This window comes from Dendrobates tinctorius, unplaced genomic scaffold (genome assembly GCF_039654945.1).
Source record: "Dendrobates tinctorius isolate UK_male_01 unplaced genomic scaffold, ASM3965494v1 ptg000293l, whole genome shotgun sequence".
NCBI lineage: Eukaryota > Metazoa > Chordata > Amphibia > Anura > Dendrobatidae > Dendrobates > Dendrobates tinctorius.
The window spans coordinates 7050779-7075569 of record NW_027361960.1 but is presented as its reverse complement, the minus strand read 5'-3'; the positions used below and the strand labels follow the sequence as shown (position 1 = coordinate 7075569).

At 44.7% G+C, this 24791-nt stretch overlaps 1 protein-coding gene across 3 annotated transcripts in view; it reads right to left on the bottom strand.

The window, feature by feature from the left end:
• LYST (lysosomal trafficking regulator) overlaps positions 1 to 24791 on the bottom strand; it is a 722897-nt gene that overhangs the window by 273764 nt on the left and 424342 nt on the right. For all 3 annotated transcript variants that reach the window (XM_073560091.1, XM_073560092.1, XM_073560093.1), the window contains exons 30-31: positions 23718 to 23927; positions 4380 to 4556 (exon numbers count right to left, since the gene is read on the bottom strand). In XM_073560091.1, coding sequence (XP_073416192.1) covers positions 4380 to 4556; positions 23718 to 23927 — 387 coding nt within the window. The remainder of the gene's footprint in view (positions 1 to 4379; positions 4557 to 23717; positions 23928 to 24791) is intronic.

Here is a 24791-nt window from a genome sequence, read left to right as displayed (position 1 = left end):
CCATTGACTCGCTTCACCTCACTACCGACTTGTGCTGCATACCACTGCATGGACACCTCTATTCAAAGCCAGGACACCCACCGTTACACCACCACAAGTCTGAGTGCAGCTGGTCACTTCACCGACACCACCATGGCAAGCGCTGCTCCTGTCTGAAGCACCACCGCCACTCCCATGCATGCGTGGAGCTCAGCCACCACTAGGCAAACATGGAACAGCCCTGCCGCTACAACAACATGTAGTAGCCCTGCCACCACCACTCCGCAAACCTGGACCATCACTGCCGCCACCAGTCCTCCTGCAAGGACGAGCACTGCCAACCAAGAGCAGCAGCAGCAGCCACCTCAGCAGCAGCCACCTCAGCAGCAGCCACCTCAGCAGCAGCCACCTCAGCAGCAGCAGCAGCCACCTCAGCAGCAGCAGCCACCTCAGCAGACGGGGGACGTACACTCAATATTTGCCCCAAGTTCAAGGCGATATCAATCAAGGCGGGCATTGGGCCAAAGTCGGTCCAGGCACACAAGCCTACGGCGACATGCCATTACAACAAATGTACCTGAACAGATTTCCTCTCCTCCAAGTGTTCCTAGTTTAATTCCCTTAACTGGACTACCTTCCCCCACAAGTTTTGTTGCCCCTTCCCCTCAAGCACCGTCTTCAACTGCAAGTGTTGCATATTCCCTGCACACCCCCAAATTGAAACCATCTGCCCCCAAACGCCGGAAAAAATAATTTTTTGGTTTATTTTTGTGATTAAAAATAAATTTACATTTGTGGTTCACCATTACAAAGTTTCATTAATGTTGTTTGCGCCGCTCACACACACTGATGGGTAAATACATGTTAAAAACCAACCCAAGGCCTAGTATAGTCATATGTGAAATAACACGGACTAGTATAGTCATACCAAGGCCTAGTGTAATAACTCGAGTTTTACCAACTTGGATCTGGTTTCATGAAAAACAAACTGGTGAAACTTGTCAAGTTTCACCAGTTTGTTTTTCGTGAAACAAGCTCCTAGTTGGTAAAAATCGAGTTATTACAGTAGGCCTTGGTATGACTATACTAGGCCGTGGTATTTCACATATGACTATACTAGTAGGCCCAAGGCCTACTATACTCATATTTGAAATACCACGGCCTAGTATAGTCATTCCAAGGCCTAGTGTAATAACTCTAGAAACTTGTCTATTTCTGCACTACAAGTTGGAATTGAGCTGATTACATTCATCCACTCAATGCTGACTTGTATTCCCCATTGAGTTTCATTGGGGTTGGGTTTTGAAAAAATCACATACTTTTTTTTCAACTAGTTGGACAATTTTCTCTTGAAAAAAATTGGTTTCCTGATTCATGGCCTGCAGCTTTGCTCGTTCCAATATATTTCACGCAGACTAGCAATGCTGCATTTTAACTCATATGTGTATTTACCTGCCCAGGTGTGTGAACATCAAAAAATTCAGTTATACATGGGAAGTTTTTTATTTAATTGGAGTTTAAAAAATATAGTGCACTCAGTAATGGTATCAAATAAGGTTTTTTATTACCATAAACAAACAAAAACATTACACCATTTCATCTTGCCAGTGCACCCGTCCTACATCAGAAATAAAGTAGGCCGCAAATTGGTCCCTCATTTGGCCAACTTCAACGGATGACCTGAGAGTGTGCTGAGTGAATTCAGGCAATGGGTTAGGAGCATCATCGTCCAGTTCAAAGGTCGGGTGCTCTTTAGCCATCACAAAGTTATGTAGAACCACACAGGCCTTCACCACCTCATCGACTGTTTCAAGTTTAAGATTAACGGCCGTGCCCAGAATTCGCCATCTGGAGACAAGAATCCCAAAAGCACACTCGACAGTTCTTCTGGCCCTGGTCAGCCTGTAATTAAATATTTTTTTGGTGTGGTCCAAGTCCCGGCTGGAGTAGGGTTTCAGTAAGTTTCCGCACATTTGAAAAGCCTCATCGCCAACCATTACAAAGGGCAGTGGCGGAGCTTCGGTGTGAGGAAGAGGCCGTGGCATAGGGAAATTAAATTGGTTGCCATGAGTTTTTAAAAGCCTGTGAGTCATTACCACGGCCAAATGCTCCAATGTCCACTGCTACAAACATACATCCGGCATCCGCAATGGCCATGAGTACTATTGAAAAGTACTTTTTGTAATTATAGTACTCAGATCCCGTTCTTTTGGGTTTGATGATCCGTATGTGTTTACCATCAACAGCTCCCAAACAGTTGGGAAAATTGCATACTGTCCAGAATTTGTCAGCAATTTCCATCCACTTTTCAGCGGTGGGCAAGGGCATAAATTCTGGACAAAGAACATTCCAGAGAGCCCGGCAGGTGTCAGCAACAATTCCAGACAAGGTAGAGATTCCAATACGGTACTGGAAGTGTAGTGAAGATAGGGTTTCTCCAGTCGCCAGGAATCTGTGAACAGACAAAGAAGTAAAATTAATATTTATGTATATTATTTTAAAAAACTATAAAATAAAATATTAGTACATTCACGAAAACTAATTACCCAAGGTTTTGAATACTAAATTTAAAAAAAAAACATCAGACCGCACCCCTTGGTTTTTAAATATTACATACCGTAATGTCACCAGTAGCCGTTCCTCAGGAGGAATCGCACGACGGAGCTGTGTGTCCTGTCTCCGGATGGATTGTTGGACACGAGCAAGCAAATCCCTGAAACTTTCTTGGGACATCCGGATATAATCTGTAAATTTCTCCGGGTTTGCCTGGAGCTCGCTGTAGAGGGTGTGGTATGCCCCACGGCTCTCCCGGCGTTCAACAATCGGATGTATCCACATACGCCGCCGCTGCCGTCTTCGCTGCCTCTCTCTCTTCCTTTGTTCATGGCAAGCAACTGCATACGCCTGAGCCATCGCGATGTCCAAATCCAAGTTGAAGTGAAAACTCTTCCAGCGCAGATCCATGGTCACGAGAAGAATCAAGCAAATGTGAAGAATACTGTAGACAGGGTCTATATATTAACATACCACACCCACAATGAAGTCCCATTGGTCTTGTGTGTTGTTGAATGTTTTTTTTTTGTTTTTTGGGGGGTTTTTCAAAAATCTGTAAAAAAACGCAAACGCACAAAAAACGCATACAAACGCACAAAAACGCTGCTTTTTTTTCCTGCATGTGCATAAAAATGCTTGAAAAAAACGCAGCGTTTGTATGCATTTGTATGCGTTTTTTCAATGCGTTTTTTTGCGGGAAAAACGCGCTGCAAAAAAAAGCAAGTGTGAAACCAGCCTCAGAGTTGGAAAACATTGGATGAGCAGAAGGAATCAACTGTTTTTCCAGGATAACCTTGTATGTGGCTTAATTCATAAGTCATTCGCAAAGATTATCCTGCCCAATTCCTGCCTTGCTAAAGCATCCCCAGATCATCAGTGATCACCGATCCTCCACCAAATGTCACAGTGGGTGCAAGACACTGTGCCTTGTTCGCCTCTCCAGGTCTCCGTCTAACCATTACATGACCAGGTGTTGGGCAAAGCTGAAAATTAGACTCATTAGAGAAGATTACCTTACTCCAGTCCTCTATGGTCCAATCCTTATGGTCTTTGGCAAACTTCTGCCTGGCAATCCTTTGATTCTCATTGATGAAAGGCTTTTTTCTAGCTTTACATGACTTGAGCCCTGCCTCTAGGAGCCTGTTACGAACTTTCCATGCCATGCACTTCACCCCAGCTGCCATTTGCCATTCCTTTTGTAGGTCACTTGATATCATCCTGAGGTTGCTGAGTGACATTCGAATAAGATAACGGTCATCCCGGTCAGTGGAGCGTCGTTTTTCACCCTCTGCCGGTCTGTGGCTTTGTTGTCCCCAATGTCTGCTGCTTCACCTCGTTGTAATGGACCGCCGTCTTAGAAATTTTAAGGATGGAGGCAACATAACGCTCACTGTATCCCTCTGCCAGAATTAAGCCCTTCTTTTCCTCACTCAAGACTTTTCTTTTAAACTCCTTTGGCATGGTTAAAAGTTATTTTTTTCATTACTATTACTTTTGAGATATTACTAGCTCTTGTTTTGCCATCTAGCTTGTCCTATTACAAGAGGATTGTGAACACCACACAAGGGTTTTTTATACTTTCCTTTGTTAAATAAGATTTGGTTTGGGTGATTACCTAATCAGAAGCACATTAAGTAGAATGAGGTGTACTCTGATTGGAATGCAACTGACACTGGAATGGCTGTCAGACATGTAGAGAAGCTGATGTTTATAAAACTGTGCAGTGGTCTTTTAATGTTTGCCAGAGCTGTATATGCGGTTGGGGGATTGATGTTAACCAACAGATTCCATTTAAGAAAAGGCAATAGAGCAGGACAGCTAATACTCAGGATGTAAAGTTCCCAAACCTCTTCAGAAGCCTTAATTAGGTCAAGATCGAGGGGAGCATTTGGAGGGATACATTTATAACCAGACTCCTTTAGTGCACTCATAAGTAATGCCCCCAACGTTTGGTCTTCTTTTGTTAATTCCTCCTTGTGATTGTACATCAATTCAAACAAATACAGAGACATCTTGGGTCCATGCTGAAAAAGAAAAAACAAGTTCTCAATAATTCCAAATACCATAAAGAAATATACATTCCAAATTAAAGATTATTACATTCTTCAATATTGAAATTGCAATACCAAGAAAGAAAAGTTTTGGAATTATGGAAATCACAGCCTTCATAGATATTTTAATGGCATGCAAATAATAAATAAAAAGCTAAAAAAAAATTGAAACCTCTTCATTTACTCATTATAGAGAATGAGCACCACACACAGTAATACACTTTTTACACATTTTGGCATGCTATCAATGAGGTTCATAAGGATTGTCTGAAAAATGTAACGAGACAGTGAACCACTTTGTGTATGCAAATCATCAATGTCTCATTTTCATATAAATTACTATGCAGAGTAACCATACAATAATCGCATTCAGATGCTATGATATTAAGATTAGGGTTCGGTGGGGACACATTATCACTTCCAGGACTTTCCAGGTGTTCTTTTTGATTTAAAAATCGACCATACTAACCATACTAACATTTGTTGTATTGTTTGGGGCCATTGCCCTGTTGCAGAATAAATTTTGAGCCAATCAGACATATTCCCAATGTTTTAACAAGATGGATAAGTAGCTGCCTATATTTCTTAGGACATCATTAGTTATAACCCAATCCCCAACTCCATTTGCTGAAATGCAGACCCAAATTTTCAAGGAACTTCTACCATGCTACACTGTTGTCTTCTCATTGTTGCATCGCTCTTCATTCCTCAGGCAAAAAACTGCCTCTTTCACAGCCAAATATTTCAAATTTTGACACATCAGACCAGAGCATCTGTTTCTATTTTCTATACCCCAGTTCTTATGCTTTTGGGCACAGTCGACTCACTTGGCATTGATACCATGTAGAAGTTATATTTTTGGCAACACTCTTACATGAAGGCCACTTCTGGAAAGATTTATCTGAACTGCAGATGGCAGTAGCTGGCTCTCATTGGTTGCTGCCAGTTTCTAAGCTGATTGAACTGTAATATATATATATGTATGTGTGTGTGTTATGTACTATGTGAAATAAAAGTTTCATGATTAATGTGTAATATAAGTGTCATGTACAAGTGCTTCTCACTAAATTAGAATATCATCAAAAAGATAATTTATTTCAATTCTTCAATACAAAAAGGGAAACTCATATTATATAGAGTCATTACAAACAGAGTGATCTATTTCAAGTATTTCTACGGGTCCTGAGGACCCATAGAAGTGCAGGTGCGCGAAACTGCCGTCGTCCGATTCTTATCCACTTGTTCTCACCTTGCCTGTGTGAAGATGTTTTAAGGTTAGTACTAATAAAAGACTGGATTTTAAGAACGGTGACTGCCACCCATTTTTTTCTTTTTTGTTTTGTACCCGTAAGTTCACGTGGTAATGCTCGGAACGAGGTGATTCAATATTGTGGACCCGGGGTTCTGCTGAGATAGTGCAGATTTTTTCTCTGTGATAAATGTATTTCAAGTATTTATTTCTGCTAATGTTGATGACTATGGCTTACAGCCAATGAAAACCCAAAAGTCATTATCTCAGTAAACTGGAATACTTTATAACACCAGCTTGAAAAATGATTTTAAAATCCAAAATGTTGGCCTACTGAAATATATATTCTGTAAATGCGCCTCAATACTTGGTTGAGGCTCCTTTGGCATCAAGTACTGCATCAATGTGGCATGGAAAGGAGACGATCAGTCTGTTGCACTGCTGAGGTGTTGTGAAAGCCTAGGTTGCTTTGATAGCAGCCCTCAGCTTGTCTGCATTGTTGGGTCTGGTGTCTCTCATTTTCCTCTTGACAATACCCCATAGATTTTCCATGAGGTTAAGGTAGTAAATAAAATAAAGCAGATGGATACAGTGGCGAGGGAACGATAGAGACTTTTTTAATTAAAGCATTTCAGAAAAGAGGTTAGATTAGAGGTTAGACATTAAATAAAAAGACATTTAGGATTAAAATAAATTTTAGTTTCGGACCACCCCTTTAAGGCATGCGGTATGTGGTTGCACCACCTCATGTCACATTGATGGGCAGATCAAATTTCATGGACTTTAGAGCAGATTGTGATTTTAGCTATATACTGCAACACTTTGGTGTTTTCAAACTGGTGTTATAAAGTATTCTAATTTACTGAGATAATGACTTTTGGGTTTTCATTGGCTTCACAATCATCAACATTAACAGAAATAAACACTTGAAATACATCACCCTGTTTGTAATGACTCTATATAATATAGGAGTTTCATTTTTTGTATTGAAGAACTAGAATGTTCAAATTTTGTGAGATGCACACATATATATACACACACATATATATGTACACCCCTCGTTTAATGACAGAAGAACCCACAATGGTCACAGAAGTAACTTGAATCTGACAATGGTAATAATAAATCCAAAATCTATGAAAATGAACAATTGAAAATCAGACATTGCTTTTCAACTTTGCTTCCACAGAATTTAAAAAAAAATAAAACTCATGAAATAGGCCTGGACAGACATGATGGTACCCCTGAAAATATTGTGACAAAAGGGACATGTTAAATCAAGGTGTGTCCACTAACTAGTCTAGCATCACAGGTCTACAATCTTGGAATCAGTGAGTGGGCCTGTATAGAGGACTACAGATACTCACTGTGCTGTTTGGTGACATGGTGTGTATCACGGTCAACATGGATCAGAGGAAGCGAAGGAAAGAGTTGTCTGAGGAGATTAGAAAGAAAATGAAAGACAAACAGGTAAAAGTTAAAAGACCATCTCCACGTAGCTTCAGAAATTTAAGCTCCATGGGACTATAGCCAACCTCTCTGGACGTGGCCGCAGGAGGAAAATTGATGACAAATCAAAGAGACGGATAATACGAGTGGTAAAAAAAGAGCCCAGAAAACTTCTAAATAGATTAAAGGTGAAATTCAAGCTCAAGGAACATCAGTGTCAGATTGCACCACCCATTGCTGTATGAGCCAAAGTGAACTTCATGGGAGACGACAAGAGGACACCATTGTTGGAAAAAAAATCTTAAAAAAGCCAGACTGGAATTTGCCAAACTACATGTTGACAAGCCATAAAGTTTTTGGGAGAATGTCCTATGGACAGATGAGACAAAAATGGAACATTTTGGCAAGGCACATCATCTCTATGTTCACAGACAGAAAAATGAAGCATATCAAGAAAAGAACACTGTCCCTACTGTGAAACATGGAGGAGGCTCTATTATGTTCTGGGGCTACTATGCAGCATCTGGCACAGGGTGTATACAATCTGTGCAGGGTACAATGAAATCTCAAGACTATCAAGGGATTCTAGAGAGAAATGTGCTGCCCAGTGTCAGAAAGATTGGTCTCAGTCGCCGGTAATGGGTTTTGCAACAGGATAATGACCCAAAACACATAAAAACACCCAAGAATGGCTAAGAGGAAAACATTGGACTAATCTGAAGCGGTCTTCTATGAGCCCTGACCTAAATCCTATTGAGCATCTTTGGAAAGAGCTGAAACATGCCATCTGGAAAAGACAACCTTCAAATATGAGACAACTGGAGCAGTTTGCTCTTGAGGAGTGGGCCAAAATATTTGTTGAGGTGCAAAAGTCTCATTGACAGTTACAGGAATCGCTTGATTGCAGTAATTGCCTCAAAAGGTTGTGCAACAAAATATTAAGTTAAGGGTACCATCATTTCTGTCCAGGCCTATTTCATGAGTTTTATTTTTTTAAAAATTCAGTGGAAGCATGATTGAAAAGCAATGTCTGACATTCATTAGTTCGTTTTCATAGATTTTTGATTATTACTTTTGTCAGATTCAAGTTTTTTCTGTCACCATTGTGGGTTTTTCTGTCATTAAATTTTGACCACGTGTGTGTGTGTGTGTGTGTGTGTGTGTTGTATATATATATATATATATATATATATATATATATATATATATATATCCCTTCCTGGCACCTTCCTCAGGGATATCCCTGAGGAAGGTGCCAGGAAGGGCGCCGAAACGCGTAGGAGGAAATAAAGGAGTACACTGCTACTACATCTTGCATCCCAGGTGATTTGTGAATCTCGGCAGCACGGACCGTAATACACCCTGCTTCCCACAACTTTCTGGAGTTTTTTCCATGTGCGAGTGGTTGGTGGAGGTCCTGCAGCAGCTGATTCTGTGATATGCTCTCAAGCCAGTTGTGGGTTACACAACTGGAATAGGTGAGTGGAACTGTATTATACCGCTCATACTTCAAGTGTCACTAGTGATAGGGCACTATTGCGCCTCTTGTTCCCCCCACCATTTTTGCATGGACAGTCAATGTCAGACATGTGAAACCAGCTTCAGTTTTATTGTAGTGTGAATCCCATGTCACAGTTAATGAGTAAAAGTTGTGGCAGTATAAGGCTACTTTCACACATCAGTTTTTTGCCGTCAGGCATGATCCGGCTTTTTTTAGAAAAAACGGATCCGGCATAAATTTTGGAGAACTGTAGAAACGGATCCGTTTTTTTGCTGGATCCGTCTCTGTTCCTGGAGGCTGGCCAATTGGATCTGAGCATGCGCAGACTTAAAAAAACCGGATCCGGTGGCTGGATCCGTCTTTTTCTGGATCCGGCGCATTCCGGCGCCCATAGACTTTCATTGTAGCAAAAAGCTGGAAGCGCCGGATCCGGCGCTTCCGGCTTTTTCGCCGGAGACAAAAAACGTTACAGTAGACGTTTTTTCAAGACGCCGGAATGAGACAAGTTGCCGGATCCGGCAAAAAACGGATGATACGCAATGCCATCCGGCACGATCCGGCGCTAATGCAAGTCAATGGGGAAAAACCGGATCCGGCATTGCATTTTGCCGGATCCGTTTTTTCCAAAAAAAGTCGGATCGCGCCTGAAGGCAAAAAACTGATGTGTGAAAGAGGCCTAAGGCAATTAATGAGTTAATTAGAACTCTTATCTTGGAGCTGCTTTGTGTGACTCATTGTGAGGCGTTACCTAAGGATCTGTCTTCTCCACACAGCCTACACAGCCCAGGAGAGGAGGTCTGATACTTCTGCTTATTAGAAGTTTAATGCTAGTGAAGCGTAATTTCCGATGTCCAAAGGATGTTTTCTGCCAATCGGAGGATTATATATGGGTTTGATATATTTTTTGTGAAAGTGGGGAGACACAATGGCAGTCCCCCACCCATAAAAAGTGAGCGATTAATACTAGTTAGTTTACACTTTTTGAAAGTACCCTGATTTATTTGGTTATACGCTGTCAGCTTTTCTTCATTTCATTCCTGTATATTGCCTGCCCGGTTCCCGCAGTGGAGAGGATTCACCGGTTGTGGCTTGCAGCTGAGTAACCAGTACATTTTGTGGAGGCTTTTGCTGGATTATGAGTAGTAGTTACCTGCAACTCACAGAGTATAAATGAAGACTGCTATATAGCTACATCATAATTCTATATTCATCAATCTAGTCAAAATCGCTTTACCAGTGGCATACATATTTTTGTGGGTATGGGGAGAAGTTGCCAGAGACAGGCCTCACACTGGTTAGCCATACAGTCAATAGAGGGCTTTTCAAAGTATGCTCTCTGTGAAAGAGTTTCAGTGGAAAAGTCCATTAACACAAACCAACTGGCAGCATGAGACAACTTTTACAGATCGGTGATCATTTGACTGCCTGTTTACACAGGCAGACCAAAGCAAAAGATGTAAATTGAGCAATCTAGACTAGATTGTTTAGTGCGCATAGGCTACCATGGTTCTACGCAGCGTGAGTCCTTTTTACCCAGGACGATGCACTACATAGAAAGATGATCTTTATGTTACGCAACAGATGAAGTCCTTGATGAACAAGCATTTGCTCATTCATCTGGTGATCAGCAGCCTGTTTACATGAAAAGGCAATCATGAAACAAATAGTTTTAACCCCATAAGGACCAGGGGTATTTCCGTTTTTGAGTTTCCATTTTTTGCTCTGCTTCTTCCAAGAGCCATAACTTTGTTATTTTTCCGTCAATATGGCCATGTGAAAGCTTGTTTTTTTGCGGGACAAGTTATACTTTTGAACACCATTGATTGTACCATATTGTGTAATGGAAAACGGGAAGAAAATTCAAAGTGTGGTGAAAATGCAAAAAAAAGTGCAATTGCATAATTGTTTTTCGGATTGTTTTCTCCCATGTTCACCAGATACTAAAACTGACCAACTGACTGTAGATACCAAACATGTAACGGTTCTTTCTTATTTAATTGGTGAAAAAAAAATTCAAAGTTTGTTAAAAAAAAAAAAAAGTCGCCATATTCTGAGACCCGTAGCTTCTCCATTTTTCGTGATCTGGGGTTGGGTGAGGGCTTATTTTTTGCGAGCCGATATGACGTTTTTATTTATAAAATTTTGGTGTAGATATGATCTTTTGAGTCCCTGTTATTGCAATGTTGCAGTGACCAAAAAAAACATACCGTATTTTTTGGACCATAAGACGCACTTTTTTCCCAAAAAATTTTGGGGAAAAATGGGGGTGCGTCTTATGGTTCAGATGCACATACCAGGAGACAAATCCGAGGCTGATGGGCGGCGATTTGGCAGATGATCGGTGGTGCTGGGGCTCCACCGGCATTGGTGGAAATCCCAGAGCCCCCGCACATCCATCCCGGGCTGGTGCGGCAATTTTGCAGGTGATCGGCGGTGCAGGGGCTCCGCCGGCATTTTGTGAAAGGCCGAAGCCCCCTCACTTCCATTGTTGTGATGCTGAATTGAGCTTCAAGAAAATAGCCGCGCATAGTGAGATCTTGGGAGACGAGACATCGTCCCGAGAGACGAGATCTCGTCTCCTGAGATCTCACTATGCGCATGCGCCGCCTCCGGCGGCCATTTTCCTGAAGCTCAATTCAGCATTACATTGTTGTAATGCTGACTTGAGCTTCAAGAAAATGGCCGCTGGAGGCAGCGCATGCACAGAGTGAGATCTCAGGAGACGAGATCTCGTCTCCCGAGATCTCACTATGCGCAGTCATTTTCATGAAGCTCAATTCAGCATTACAACAATGGAAGTGCTGGGGCTCCGGCCTTTCATAAAAAGCTGGCGGAGCCCCTGCAACGCCGATCACCTGCAAAAGTGCCGCACCAGCCCGGGATGGATGTGCGGGGGCTCCGGGATTTCCACCAATGCCGGCGGAGCCCCTGCACCACCGATCATCTGCCAAATCACCGCCCATCAGCCTAGGATGGATGTGTGGGGGCTTTCACAAAATGGCAGAGCCCCAACACCACCGAACCTGCCGCACCAGCCAGGGATGAGCCAGACCACCTCCTGTGACCCCACTCCACCAGCGCTCCATATCACACCCTACCCCACAGGTAAGCTGAATAATTCGGACTGTAAGACGGACCCTCATTTGACGCATTCATTTTTTTCCCTATTCTTCTTCTGAAAATTTGAGGTGCGTCTTATGGTCCGGTGCGTCTTATAGTCCGAAAAATACGGTAGTTACTTACTGATAACGGGATTTCTCAGAGCCAATGACGGCACCAGGGAGAGAGGGGATCAGCCCATCAGAGACAGGAAACCTACAGATAAAAAGGCGGTATCTCTCTCCCGCATCAGTTGTTTTCAGAGCACGAGAGGAGAATAATAACATAAACAACAAAAATTTAATATTACTATGAAGCTTAGCAGAGACACCACGTGGCTACCTCTAAGAATGAACGTTAAACTGTGTGCACACCCACACGTGAAGGGAGGAAATGTACAGGTGCCGTCATGGGCTCTGAGAAATCCCGTTATTGGTAAGTAACTACATCCTTCTCCTTCCCCCATGGTGGCACCATGGAGAGAATTGCAGAGATTTGTACATTAGGGAGGGACCAGTGCTTCCAGAACCCTTCTCCCAAAGGTAAGGTCTGAAGAAGAGGCTAGGTCCAGCCGATAGTGATTAAAGAATGTAGAGGGGAAAGACTACGTTGCGGCTTTACATATCTGTTTTATTGAGGTACTGGCTTTTTACGCCCAGGATGTCGCCATTGCTCTTTTTGAGTGAGCCTTTATTTTTTCCGGGATGGTTGCCCGATGCGAGGAGTATGACAAGGTAATTGCGTCTCTTATCCATCTTGCTAGTGTGCCCTTTGATGCTTTCTGCCCCTTTTGAGGACACTGAAAGCACACAAAGAGAGAACTATCCTTCCTACACTCCCATGTGGCCTCTAAATACTGGATTAGGCACCTTCTGACGTCTAGTGTGTGCAAGACTTCCTCTTCCATATTTCCTGGATTGGGGCAAAAAGAGGGAAGAGCGATCTCCTGAGATCTGTGAAAATGTGACGCCACCTTTGGAAGGTAGGCCGGATCAGTATTAAGAATAACCCTATCTTCTAAAATTTGCATGAAAGGTAGGCAGGCCGATAGAGCCTGAATGTCGCTGACCCTACGAGCTGATATAAGCGCTACAAGAAGTGATGTTTTCAGGGACAAGACTTTCAGCGAGGCCTCTGACAAGGGTTCAAAATGGGGCTTAGTGAGGGGTGTAAGGACCAAGTTTAAATGCCACGGAGGGGTACAGCAGAAGAGGATGGGTCTAGACCTGTCCGACACTTTGATGAACCTAGATATCCAACTATTCCCAGCCAGGTCGTAATTGTACAAGGTCCCCAGAGCTGCAACTTGAACTTTTAAAGTACTTGTGTCCAGCCCCTGTTCTAACCCCTTTTGAAGGAATAGAAAAACAAAAAGTCAGCTCATCCATCAGTTGTTACTGGACTCCGAGCATGGAAACTGTAGTGCAACAGGAAAATCAATAATCCAAGGTATAATCCGGCTCAAAAAAGTCCATTAAAAAATTCAAAACATTTTAATTGAAAAAATATATTTCATAAAACAATGGCCACACAGTGTTAGGGTTGAAGATCGCACTAAATATAAAATATAAACAAGTGCGATCGCAACCCGGGGTCCACCGTGCAGTGTCATGCTCGCCATGTCTGTTATGTCCGCCATGTCTGTTTTGCCTCATGACCCTGGAGCGGTGTGCACGCGCATCTCATGTCTGCTATCCTGCTTGATCCCTAGAGCAATGTGCACACTCACCTCATGTCTGCTGAGCTGCAAGATGCCTGCGTTTCTGCTTTGCCTTCTGTGATCTTCTCGTCATGTCTAGAATCCCTGATCATGTGTCTTTCCTAGGATCCTGCACTGTCTGGTTCTGCAATCATCTCGTCATGTCTAAAGCCTTGATCAGGTGACGTTTCCCAAGATCCTGCACTGTCTGGTTCTGCAATCATCTCGTCATGTCTGAAACCTTGATCATGTGAAGTTTCCTAAGATCCTGCACTGTCTGGTTCTGTGATCATCTCGTCATGTCTGAAACCCTGATCATGTGACTGCGCTCTGTGATCCTGGAGCATCTGAACTAGGAAGTTCTCCCCTGGTCCTGACCCATTAGAGGAGGTGCTATGCCCTATATTAGACCGCCCCTATCTATGCTCAGGGCCTGAGTATTGTGTTGCTTCTCTGCATGGCTGTTTGGTCTGTGGGGTTGCTCCCTCTATTCTGTGCCCTTGCACTCCGCACACGCTCCGTGCTCGTACTCCATCTCTTGTCCCGTGCCTTGTCTTATGTTTGTCCATTGTGCCATGTTCGTCTTTGTCCTGCTTGGACTTGTAGTCCTTCTGTTATTCTCTGCCTTGCCTGTTTTCGCTATGCCTTGTTTCGTACCTTGCCTTGCTCTGCCTTGTTCCTCCCTATGGTCTCAGTCTTTGCTTGCTCTGCCTCGCTCTCTCCTATGGTGCTCTGTAGTGCTCCCTAGCACACGCACCATCCCTCCTTTCTTTCCTTTTGTGCTCTTTTCCATGTCTAGTCCCAAGGCTCTGCCTTGGCCCGGCTCTGGGCTTCGGCCTACGCTCCACTGCTAGACTCTTTCCTATTATGCTCTCTTGCACGTTTCTAGGCTAGTCCCAAGGTTCTCCCTTGTCCCGGCTCTGGGCTTCGGCCTACGCTCCGCTGCTAGCTCTGTTCTTGCTCTGACCTAATTCCGTGTTTCTGCCTATGCTTCCGTCCCTGGTTCCGTACACTGCCTAAGCTCTGTCTTGTTTCTCGTCTTGTCTTCCCTTGCTCTGTTTCTTCGTGTGCCCTTTGCATGCGCCTGGCCTTCCTAGACTCCTGTTTGTGCCTCAGTCGTGCTCGTCGGTCAGTGTCAGCTGTGTCGCCTGCCATGCCTCAGTCGGGTTTGCTGGAGTCTTTCCCGTCTGTCAGTGCTGCAGCCCGATCAGTTAGCCAGGGCCCCAGCCGTGCCCTCTGTGCTCCCTTGCACCTCACGCTGTTTCTGCACTGTGCTCTACGTGCTCTGTTGTGAGTTCATTTTCCCCTTCACCATTGAGGTCTGATGAACTCCCTCTTCTGGAGAAGGAAGGTAGTGAGGCTGATTACCAAGCAGCTGAGCAGAATGATGATGACTGGGTGACTGGAACTGCTGACTGGATATAAGGCAGCTGACGCCCTTCTGCCTTGCGGGTGATTTCTCTGAGGGATTCTAGGAGACCAGTCTGATTCCTGCTCCTCAAAAGCGAAGTTTTCTACTCTGCTTTTTGCATTTGTGTTTTGGTTTTGTTTTGCCTTGTTTTTCTGGATTTCTGCCATTCCCTGCTGGGGTGAGCTGAATTCCTTTTTGCTCTGTCTTCAGAAAATACCTGAGTTCTGATATAGTCTTTTTGAAGCCTAGCGTCTTCAGGGCTTTTTTCCCTATCAGTCTGTTGGCTCTTGTTTTGATAGGGTTTTTGGCGGATTGCAGACAGCAGCTTTTCTATCCTGTCCTATTTAGTTAGCTTGGGCCCCATCATTTGCTCAGCCTATCTTTCTATCTGTGTGAGTGTTTTTTCATCTTGCTTCACCGTCATTATATGTTGGGGGTTGCCTATTGCTTTGGGGTCTGCTCTGGGGCAGTTTAGATTTCCCTTTCTGTCTTTAGGCTATTTAGTTCTCCGGCTGTGATCGAGGGGTCTAGGGCACCGTAGGAACCCCCCACGGCTACTGCTAGTTGTTGTGGATAGGTTCAGGGGTCTGTAATCCGATAGCTGCCAACTTCTCTGGTTTTCTGGACTTAGCTAGTAGTTCTGTTTTTGCCTCCTACGGTGACTCATTCATAACAGTGCTCTTTTTAGCATGCGTAGGCCTCGCCTGCCCATGGCATACCTCCCCGTGCTTCTTTAAAAGTGCGCGTAGGCTTTGCCATGTCCCCTGTCGTGCCCTCTTGCACGCACAGGCCCTAACCTTGTCCTGGAACCCTGACCCTGGCGTGCCTCTCTGCACGCGCAGGACTCTGCCTTGCCTGACCCTGGCGTGCCTCTTTGCACGCGCAGGACTCTGCTTTGTTACCTTGTGCCTTGGCGTGTCTCTACACACGCACTCTGTCTTACCTTGTGCTTTGGCGTGTCTCTACACACGCACCCTGTCTCGTTTTTTGAACCCTGGCGTGTCCCCTACACACGCACCTTGCCTTGCACCTAGCCTTGAACCCTGGTGTGTCCTACACACACACCTAGCCTTGCACCTAGCCTTGGACCTTGGCGTGTTCCCTAACACGCACCATGCCTGGATATCTGATGTGCCTCCTTGCCTGAACCCTGGTTTGCCTGCCAGATGCCTGGAACCTGCCGATCGCTGCCAGAGATCGTAAGCTGGATGACTGCGGCCTGATGTCCGGAGCTGATGTCCGCAGCCTGATGCCTTGATCATGTCGATCGTTGCCAGCGGTCCGGAGTCCGATGCCATTGTGTCTTTACCTGTACCTAGGTGTGCCACCTGGCACGTACCATGCTATGGACCTTGGCGTGCCGACGCACGCACTTTGCACGTTTTGCTTGTTCACACGTTTTTACACTGAATGTGATTCTGAAGCTATCCTAATGAAGATACCTTGCACTTACCTCTTGTCTTGTTTCCTGCCTGTCCCTGGTCATCAGACACTCCTGTAGTGTCCCCCTGAGCTGGCCGTCTGGTCCCAGCAGTCGTGGTGGCTCACCCCCTTGGTCTTGCCCCTGACACTCCCTGTACAGGGGGTGGGTTCTCACTAGGTCAGCTCGCCCTAGGTGGGTGGGTGCCACGGCCCAGAGGGTCCACTCTAAAAAGGAAAATGGGCTCAGCAGAAGCTGAGTCCGTCACATGCAGAGATGGAAACTGCTGCTTAGTAATGGCGGAGCTCTAAACACCGGGTTAACCGCTGAACCGGTGTGTACAGAAGCAAACTCTTACCTGACAGAGCCGCTGGAACAATTGCCAGAGCCTGTTTATCCTCACAGGACTCGGCAGGAGAGCGTTAGTGCTAAGACACAGGACTCTGCCCCAAGGACAAAGGGTTAGAGAACCTCTAGTCCCACTAGCGCTCAGCACAGCAACAGCGATGCCTGAACAGACACTTATAGATTGCTGTGCCCTGTTAGAAGTCACAGGGTGCAGCTGAACGTTGCTTACCGCACTACGTGTGTACAGCGCAGCTCTGGCGGACTCCACTAACCAGCCTAAACTCAGGACTGGAAAGCGCATAGGACGCGCACGACGCCACACTAACGGATGCTGCAGTACCTGCGGTAGCGTAGTACCTTAGGTAGAGTGGTGCACTCTGGTGTTAGCATGTGTGAGGACCTGGGAGCACTGTGGCGCTAGGCAGTGCCACAACTCGGTGCTGATTCTGAACCCTAAACCCGACTAACATGTGTATCAAAGGGAAGGGGTTTCATAATGAGTCATTCAGGGGTTCACAAGCATCCATCATCACACACATCACTACCAATTACTGCCTATACTAGCACATGGCAGTGCGGCCATGCAACTCTTTTATAGCAGCGTCCTTCCGGGACCTTGCTAGTGGTCCAATGGGAGCAGCAATAGGACCTGAGCATGTGAGCTCAGACCTCCAATGAGAGGACTTCCCACGGGCATGCTGAGTGGGTCGAAAGAAGGACTTAGTTCCAAGAGCTGCTTGCTGCTGGCTATTGCAGGTTACTATAGCTGAACCCTGATTGGCAGCAGTAACCAAGCCAACAGTAGTAGACTGAGCAAGACGCCGGGAACGACGTCTTTGCTGAGCAGGCTCCTCTGCGGCCGGAGAGGAATGGGAGACCACAGAAAGCAAGGGTCAGGATTCCTCCTGTGCAGAGGCAAGAACCCGACGCCTAACACACAGTGTAAAAATCACAACCCCCATGTGGGAATAGTAGCGTGGGCAGACACGTTTCGAACAAGAGTTCTTAGTCTTTGCATTTCAATAAAAGAAATTTGAATTTTTTAATGGACTTGTTTGAGCTGGATTATACCTTCTGAAGGAACTCTAAGATGGACTTTAGTGGAACCCCCCCATCTACCTTGGAGCCTGAAGCCAAAAAGAATTTCTTCCAGGTCTTCCCATACAGTTTGGTGGTCACAGGTTTTCTACTTTGCAGCAAAGTGAAGACTAGGTTTGGTGAAAATCCCTTATTGCTCAGGAGAGACCTTTCAAGTTCTAGGCTGTCATATTTTTTAGCTGCAGATGAACCACCGGCCCCTGGGAAAGAAGGTCCGGAAGCACCCAAGTGTCGGAGATGGACCTCATCCTCAGCCAAGAAAACCATGTCCTCCTTGGCCAGAAGGGGGCTATTATGATCACTCTTGCCTTGTCCTCCCATATTTTCCTCAGAACTGCTGTAATCACGGTAATTGGAGGGAATGCATATGCTAGATGGTAACTCCATGGAGTCATGAAGGCGTCCAATGCGACGGGGTTTGCCAAAGGTTCAATTTCGCAGTAAGCGTGTTCTTTCCGGTTCTGACTGTTGGTGTGCGGATCTATGGCTGGGTACACCCACTTTTCTGCAATTTGATCGAACACCGCCTGATTCATTTCCCACTTGCCCTGCCTCAGCTGGGTCCAACAAAAAATTTGCCCTGCGATTCTCTACCCCCTTATATGGAGTGCCGTCAGAGATCCCAAGTTGTCCTCGGCTAGCTGGAAAATGGACCTTGTTACTTCCTAAGCAGGTGAGACCGGGTTCCTCCCTGGTGATTCATATAAGCTACCACAACATGGTTGTCTGAAAATACCCCCACGTGGTGTGACTGAAGGGTGCTCAAGAATTCTAAGAGGGCGGACTTCACTGCCAAGAGTTCATTCATGTTTGAGGTTACTGATCTTAATTCTTCTGTCCAGACCCCCTGAGCTATCTGGTCGTTCAGGTGAGCCCCCCACCCCCTGAGGCTTGCGTCCGTTTTCAAGACCCGGGAAATTGGTAATACCCAAGGAATGCCCCGGGTTATATTGTCTACCCTCATACACCATTCTAACGAGAGAGCTGTTTTTGATGACATGGTGAACTGCACTTCTAGATTTCCTTCTAGACAGTTTTCTGCTGCCAATATTTCCCACTGTACCTTTCTGGTAAGTACCTGAGCCCACTGAACTGCCAGGATTCAAGATGTCATGGACCCTAGAAGTGAAATCGCCTTCTGCAAGTGGTGAAGGGGAGATCTCTTGCTCGAGATACCAGCTCTATTATCTTTTAAACTTTCTCTATCGGGAGGCAACACTCCTGTTTGTTTGAGTATAGTATGATGCCCAAGTATTTTTGTGACAGGCTCGGCACAATTCTGTTTTTCCCTAGATTCAAGAGCCAGCCTACGTTGGTTAAGGAAATCATGACTCTCTCTAGCTGGTCTTTCCAGTGTGGGGGGAGTTGCCTATTATCAAGAAGTTGTCTAGGCATGGGAAGATATCTTGTTCCCTTAGATGAGCCATCACCTTCGCCACTACCTTGGTGAATAACCGTGGAGCTATGGACTGACCAAATGGAAGGGCATTGAACTGGTAATGTCTTATCAGCCATTGCATTGTGATCGCCACGCTGAGGAACTTTTGATAATCGATGGGGATGTGATAATATGCGTCCTTTAGATCCAGAACAGTCATGAAACAGGATGGAAATAGGATTTTCACTGATATCTTTATTGTTTCCATCTTGAAGAATTGCACTTTCAGACACTTGTTAAGTTTCCTCAAATTTATAATCATTCTGAATGTCCTATCTGTTTTTTTCCTTAGGAAAAGGGGGGAGTACTATCCTTCGCCTCTGTCTTAGGGAGGGACCTCCTGAAGAACTGCCTTCTCCACTAGACAAAACAGGAAGAGATGCTTACTTGTATAAACAGGCCTCAATACAAATGCACTAACAGGGTGCAGCGGACTCAAGTAAAATGGCAACTGCACAGATGCAATAATACCTAATGAAACAGCCAGCCTACAATCAGGGATTGGCCGTGTGGCACACCAGTGCAATTGACATGTCAATTCTTTCTGCGGAATCCGCAGCGGGTTCCTATCTCCACCATTGTGGAGATGGTGAATCCGCAGGACCAAACCGCAGTCAAAACCGCAGATAATCCGCAGGTCTTTTGACCTGCGCTTTATCTGCGGTTTTTGCAAAATCCGTGCGGATTAATCCGCAGCGGATTCCGCAGCGTCTGCACACACCCTAAGGCTAGCCTGTTCCTCTTCTGAGGATCTCGGAGGAGTCACTATGAAGGATGGAGGGGGAGGGGAATGGAAACAAAGTCTTAATTCGGATTTTATCAGGTTCAATATCCAAGGGCTGTTGAACAGGAACCCCTTGCTTCTACTCCTTCTATCTTCCCACTCAGGGGATTTCCTCTGCATAAATCTCTTATTCCAAAAGAGCCGTTAATAGGATTGTTTGGAGAGGATACAGAAGAGTTTATTTTTATCCCCCGCTTTCTCCAGAATATCGTCCAGCGTGGAGCCAAACAAGAACTCACCCTCACAGGGGATGGAACACAATTTTGATTTTGTCTGGAGATCTCCCTGCCAACACTTAAGCCAAAGTGCCCACCAGGCTGCATTGGAGAAGGATGTCGATCTAGCGGCTGATGCTGATCTTTCGACGTCTGCTGACACTTCTGCCAGAAAGGCAGCAGCCCCCTTCATTACGGGTATAGAATTTAATATCATGTCTCTAGAGGTTTTGTTCCTTAGCTTGGATTCCAGCTGGTCCAGCCAGACCATTAAAGATCTGGCTGTACAGGTGGCAGCTACTGCTGGTTTAACCCACCCCTGGCGGCCTCCCATGAACCCTTCAGGAACGTATCAGCTTTTTTCGTCCATGGGATTTTTTAACACTCCCATATCCTCAAAAGGAAGGGCAAATTTTTTGGAGGCTTTGGCAATTGCCACGTCTAACTTTGGTGCTTTCTCCCAAAAAGAACAAACAGGGTCCTCAAATGGCTATTTCCTTTTTGGGGTAAGAAGGCCTTTCCTTTCTGGCTTTTTCCATTCCCTTTTAATGTGTAATGAATGGGATGGAGACACAGATTAGATATTAGAAAAAACTTTTTGACAGTTAGAGTGATCAATGAGTGGAACAGGCTGCCACAAGAAGTGGTGAGTTCTCCTTCAATGGAAGTCTTCAAACAGAGGCTGGACAGACATCTGACTGGGATGATTTAGCGAATCCTGCTTTGAGCAGGGGGTTGGACCAGATGGCCCAGGAGGTCCCTTCCAACTCTACGATTCTATGATTCTATGATTCTATAATTAAGAATTGGATTTCTTCATTCATTGGAAAGGACATCCTTTTTGTTAGCTCTTGTCCCCCAAACATAATGTCCTGTACCGTTTTTTGGGGCGAGGGTCTACCAGTCCATGGTGGTTCGGACTGCCTTAATGAGGCTGTTTACAGTACAGGAAAACAGTTGCGCCCATTTCTACCACCAGAGGAAGATGATGGCAATGATGATCAACACGATGTATCTGAGTCGCCTCCCTTGCTTTCCATACTACTAGACCTGGGATCAGGGAACCTGTGTCTGGTTTCGCGACGTTTCTTCCCTGATTCCTGAAGAGACCAGAAGGTGTTTTGTACCCGACTCTTAATTAAAGATCTAAGGCAAAATCCAGAGTTTCCTTGCAAATTGTCTGCTCTATGCAGGAGTTACAGTCTCTTTCCTCTCGTAGTGGGTAACTTTTCCATACAGAGTGCACAGAGTCTATGCTTAGCTTTCCTTGTATTTCTCTTCCTCTAAAAAAACAGGGGCCCTAATTACAAAGTGGACTTTCATGAAGCTCACTTATCATCTTGACAGAAGAAAGGGTACCGGATTTGGAGGAGGAACCATTCCTAAAGATGGATTCTCTCCTGTGCCCGACGCCACACTGGAGCCCTTGCTGCACTGAGAACCCGAGTTGCCACTTCCGCTGTTGCTCCGTTTATGGTGATGTGAAGGGTCTCCTTCTGCTTGTTGCTGCTGCTGCTGCTCATGATGATGAGGTGACTGAGCCTACAGAGCCTGTACCTCCAGATGCCCTGGTCACTCATGGCTGGTGGAGAAGATTGCCCAAGCTCCATTAGGCTGGTTTCACATTAGCGTTTTTTTGCGCAGCGCATTGTGCGTGTCCATGTGCATGCGTCATACGTACCTATGTTTAACATGGCGTGCACATGGTCTTGCGTTTGCACGCGTTCGTATGCATTTTCGTGCGCATGCGTTTTTTTCAAGGTGGGCGCCTAGACACGCCAGACTCAACCTGTTGCATTTTTGGGTCTGCTGAAAGGCATAAAAAAAAACACATGCACACGCTTGCGAAAAAATAATGCATTACAGTCTATGGGAACACAGGCGTGCGCATGGACATGCGTTCGTCTGCGCTTTCATGCGCATGCGTTTTTGGCGTAAAAATGTGTAGACACTGGTTTTAACCCCTAGAGAATGAATGCGCATAAAAAACGCAAACGCATGCAAAAACGTATGATGCGTTTTTAGCATGCGATTATATTGCGCACAATGCGCTGCGCAAAAAAACGCTAATGTGAAATTAGCCTTAGAAGCTTTGCTTCAGTGCTTCCTTCTGCCAGTAATACTTATGGTACCTCCCCCGGCCACCTGATCCATATCCTTCAATTTCCGTAGGAGGAAACGCCATGCGCCCGGCATGACTGGATTACCCAGTCATGCATTGTGGTCCATATGTTATTGCCCGCACGTTCACTCAACTGGATTACCCAGTAATGTCCAGCGGTGCTCGCTCGCATCACTAGAGCGCTCTGCCCCACGCGTGCGCACTAACTTGCTAAGGTGCTGGCGTGGCCATGAGACAGTACCAGGGAAAGTTCCGGGAGAGGCGGCCTGCGGGAATCTTCTTTTGCAGACTCTCCCCACAAACCCTAAAGGTCCACTGACCCCAGCAGTGGCACGTCAGGGAACCCCTGCTGCCCGGATTGGTCCAGTCTTGCATCCCACGATGATCCTCAGTTATGTTCTCAAACGTCGACTGTAGGTTCCCCATCAGGGATAGGAAACCAACTGATGCGGGAGAGAGGTACTGCATTTTTATCTGTAGGTTTCCTATCCCTGATGGGCGGATCCCCTCTCTCTGTGGTGCAATCATGGGGGAAGGAGGAAACGTAATTCCGGCGTTTTTACTTTTTTTTTTTTTCACACTACACTGTTTACTGATCGGATTAATTCTTTTTATATATTGATAGATCAGGCAATTTTGAACGCAGCGATATCAAATGTGTATTTTTTTAATTGTTTTATTTTGAATGGATCGAATGGGGGGTGCTTTGAAATTTTATTTTTTTTAATATTTTTAAAAACATTTTATTTTACTTGCTACAATTGTCTCCGTGGGAGAATAGAAGAGAAGCTGTGATCATCCGATTATTTGTGCTACATAGAGCAGAGCTTCAGCCCTGCTCTATGTAGCAGATATGCTCACTTGCTAAGAGCGCCGTCCGCTAGGTGTCGCTCATAGCAATCTGGCAATGACAACCACAGGGGTCTCCTGCAGATCCCAGGCTGTCATACCAACCCATCGGCGACCCACAGTCATGTGACACAGGTGCCGAAGGCGGGGTTAATGACCGGTGGTCGATTCCACCCGCGGATGTTAGGGGCACATGACAGCTGATCAGATGTCATTGGACGTTAAGGGGTTAACAATGCCTGTTCACAACTCTCTTGCACTGTAATTGCCCATGGTTCCGAGAGCATGAATCAAATGGCAGGTTCACCTATAGTGCGGAATTTAGAATCAAAGATGACACAAATATCTGCAAAATATTGTTCTAATTAAAAAAAAACAGTAGAAATATATAAACAGCAGTTCAGAAAAGGATTGTTTGTCAGAAATATAACACTTTGGAAATAAACACTTACTTGCAAACCAGAACTGAAACATTCTGCTAAAATATCCTGAATCTGTTTTGGTTCATTGACTATTTGAAGAACTTTTATTCGATTCTCAGTTGACTGTGAAGGTGACAAAAGATGCACCAATAGCCTTACAAGCTGAAGACGAAAAGTATCAGTACATAGATAAAGTATAGTCTTCCACTGATGTTTAGGAGTGCTCACTTTACCAGAGCCCTGCAGAAGGAGCAAACCTAGAATTAAAACATTTACAGCAAAGAAAACTCAAATGCAGTCATTGGAAAGAAGTCTACATTCACAGATGACAGATTTGTTGCAAAAATGTATTATACAGTATACCGTACTTCTGAATGTGGTTGTTTCTGCAACATGTGAAAGAATATGTAAAAATTATCAGAATTATTACTGAACTTTATGCTACAAGTTAATTTCTCCTGGACCTCCATCTCCAAGTAACAGCCATACTGTGAAGAAATGAAAAGTCATTCTTTGTATAGGAGTTGGGAACAAAGCGAGAGTCCAGTGTATCTATGAAAACATTAGGAAGATAATAACCTTACTCAAACCAAAAGCAGACTAGATAATTTGATCCACACTCCACTCAGAAAAACGATTTACAATGTAGTATTCTAATTGTTATTTTTTTAGATGATTCACGAACACTCCTGAATTTAGAACGCATTGCTAAACATGGCATCTCTTCTCTGTCCTGCTGAGTGATGGGTAACAAATTCATAGACTTCTCTTCTTCTATAATAGTTATGTTCAAATATTTCCTTTTCTATTCACCCATTTTTAAGTGCCTATTTTCTGCTTTCTTTCTTGCTACATATTGTGGGCAGTTTTCGGATGTACAGAAGTGGACTGCTCATTCATGGGGACTCTGTTTCTTGCTCTGCTAGGAATTAACAATACATGATTCTTATTTATACTGATCTAGAAAAAGACGTGTGCAGTTCCCCCAAATGAGCCTAGACCTGAGTGTTCATAATGTTTTACTTGTTTCTTTTAACATTTCAGTAAAAACTGAATGTTTAAAAAAATGTGAATTTTTTGTATGCCTAAATGTATCAATACTGA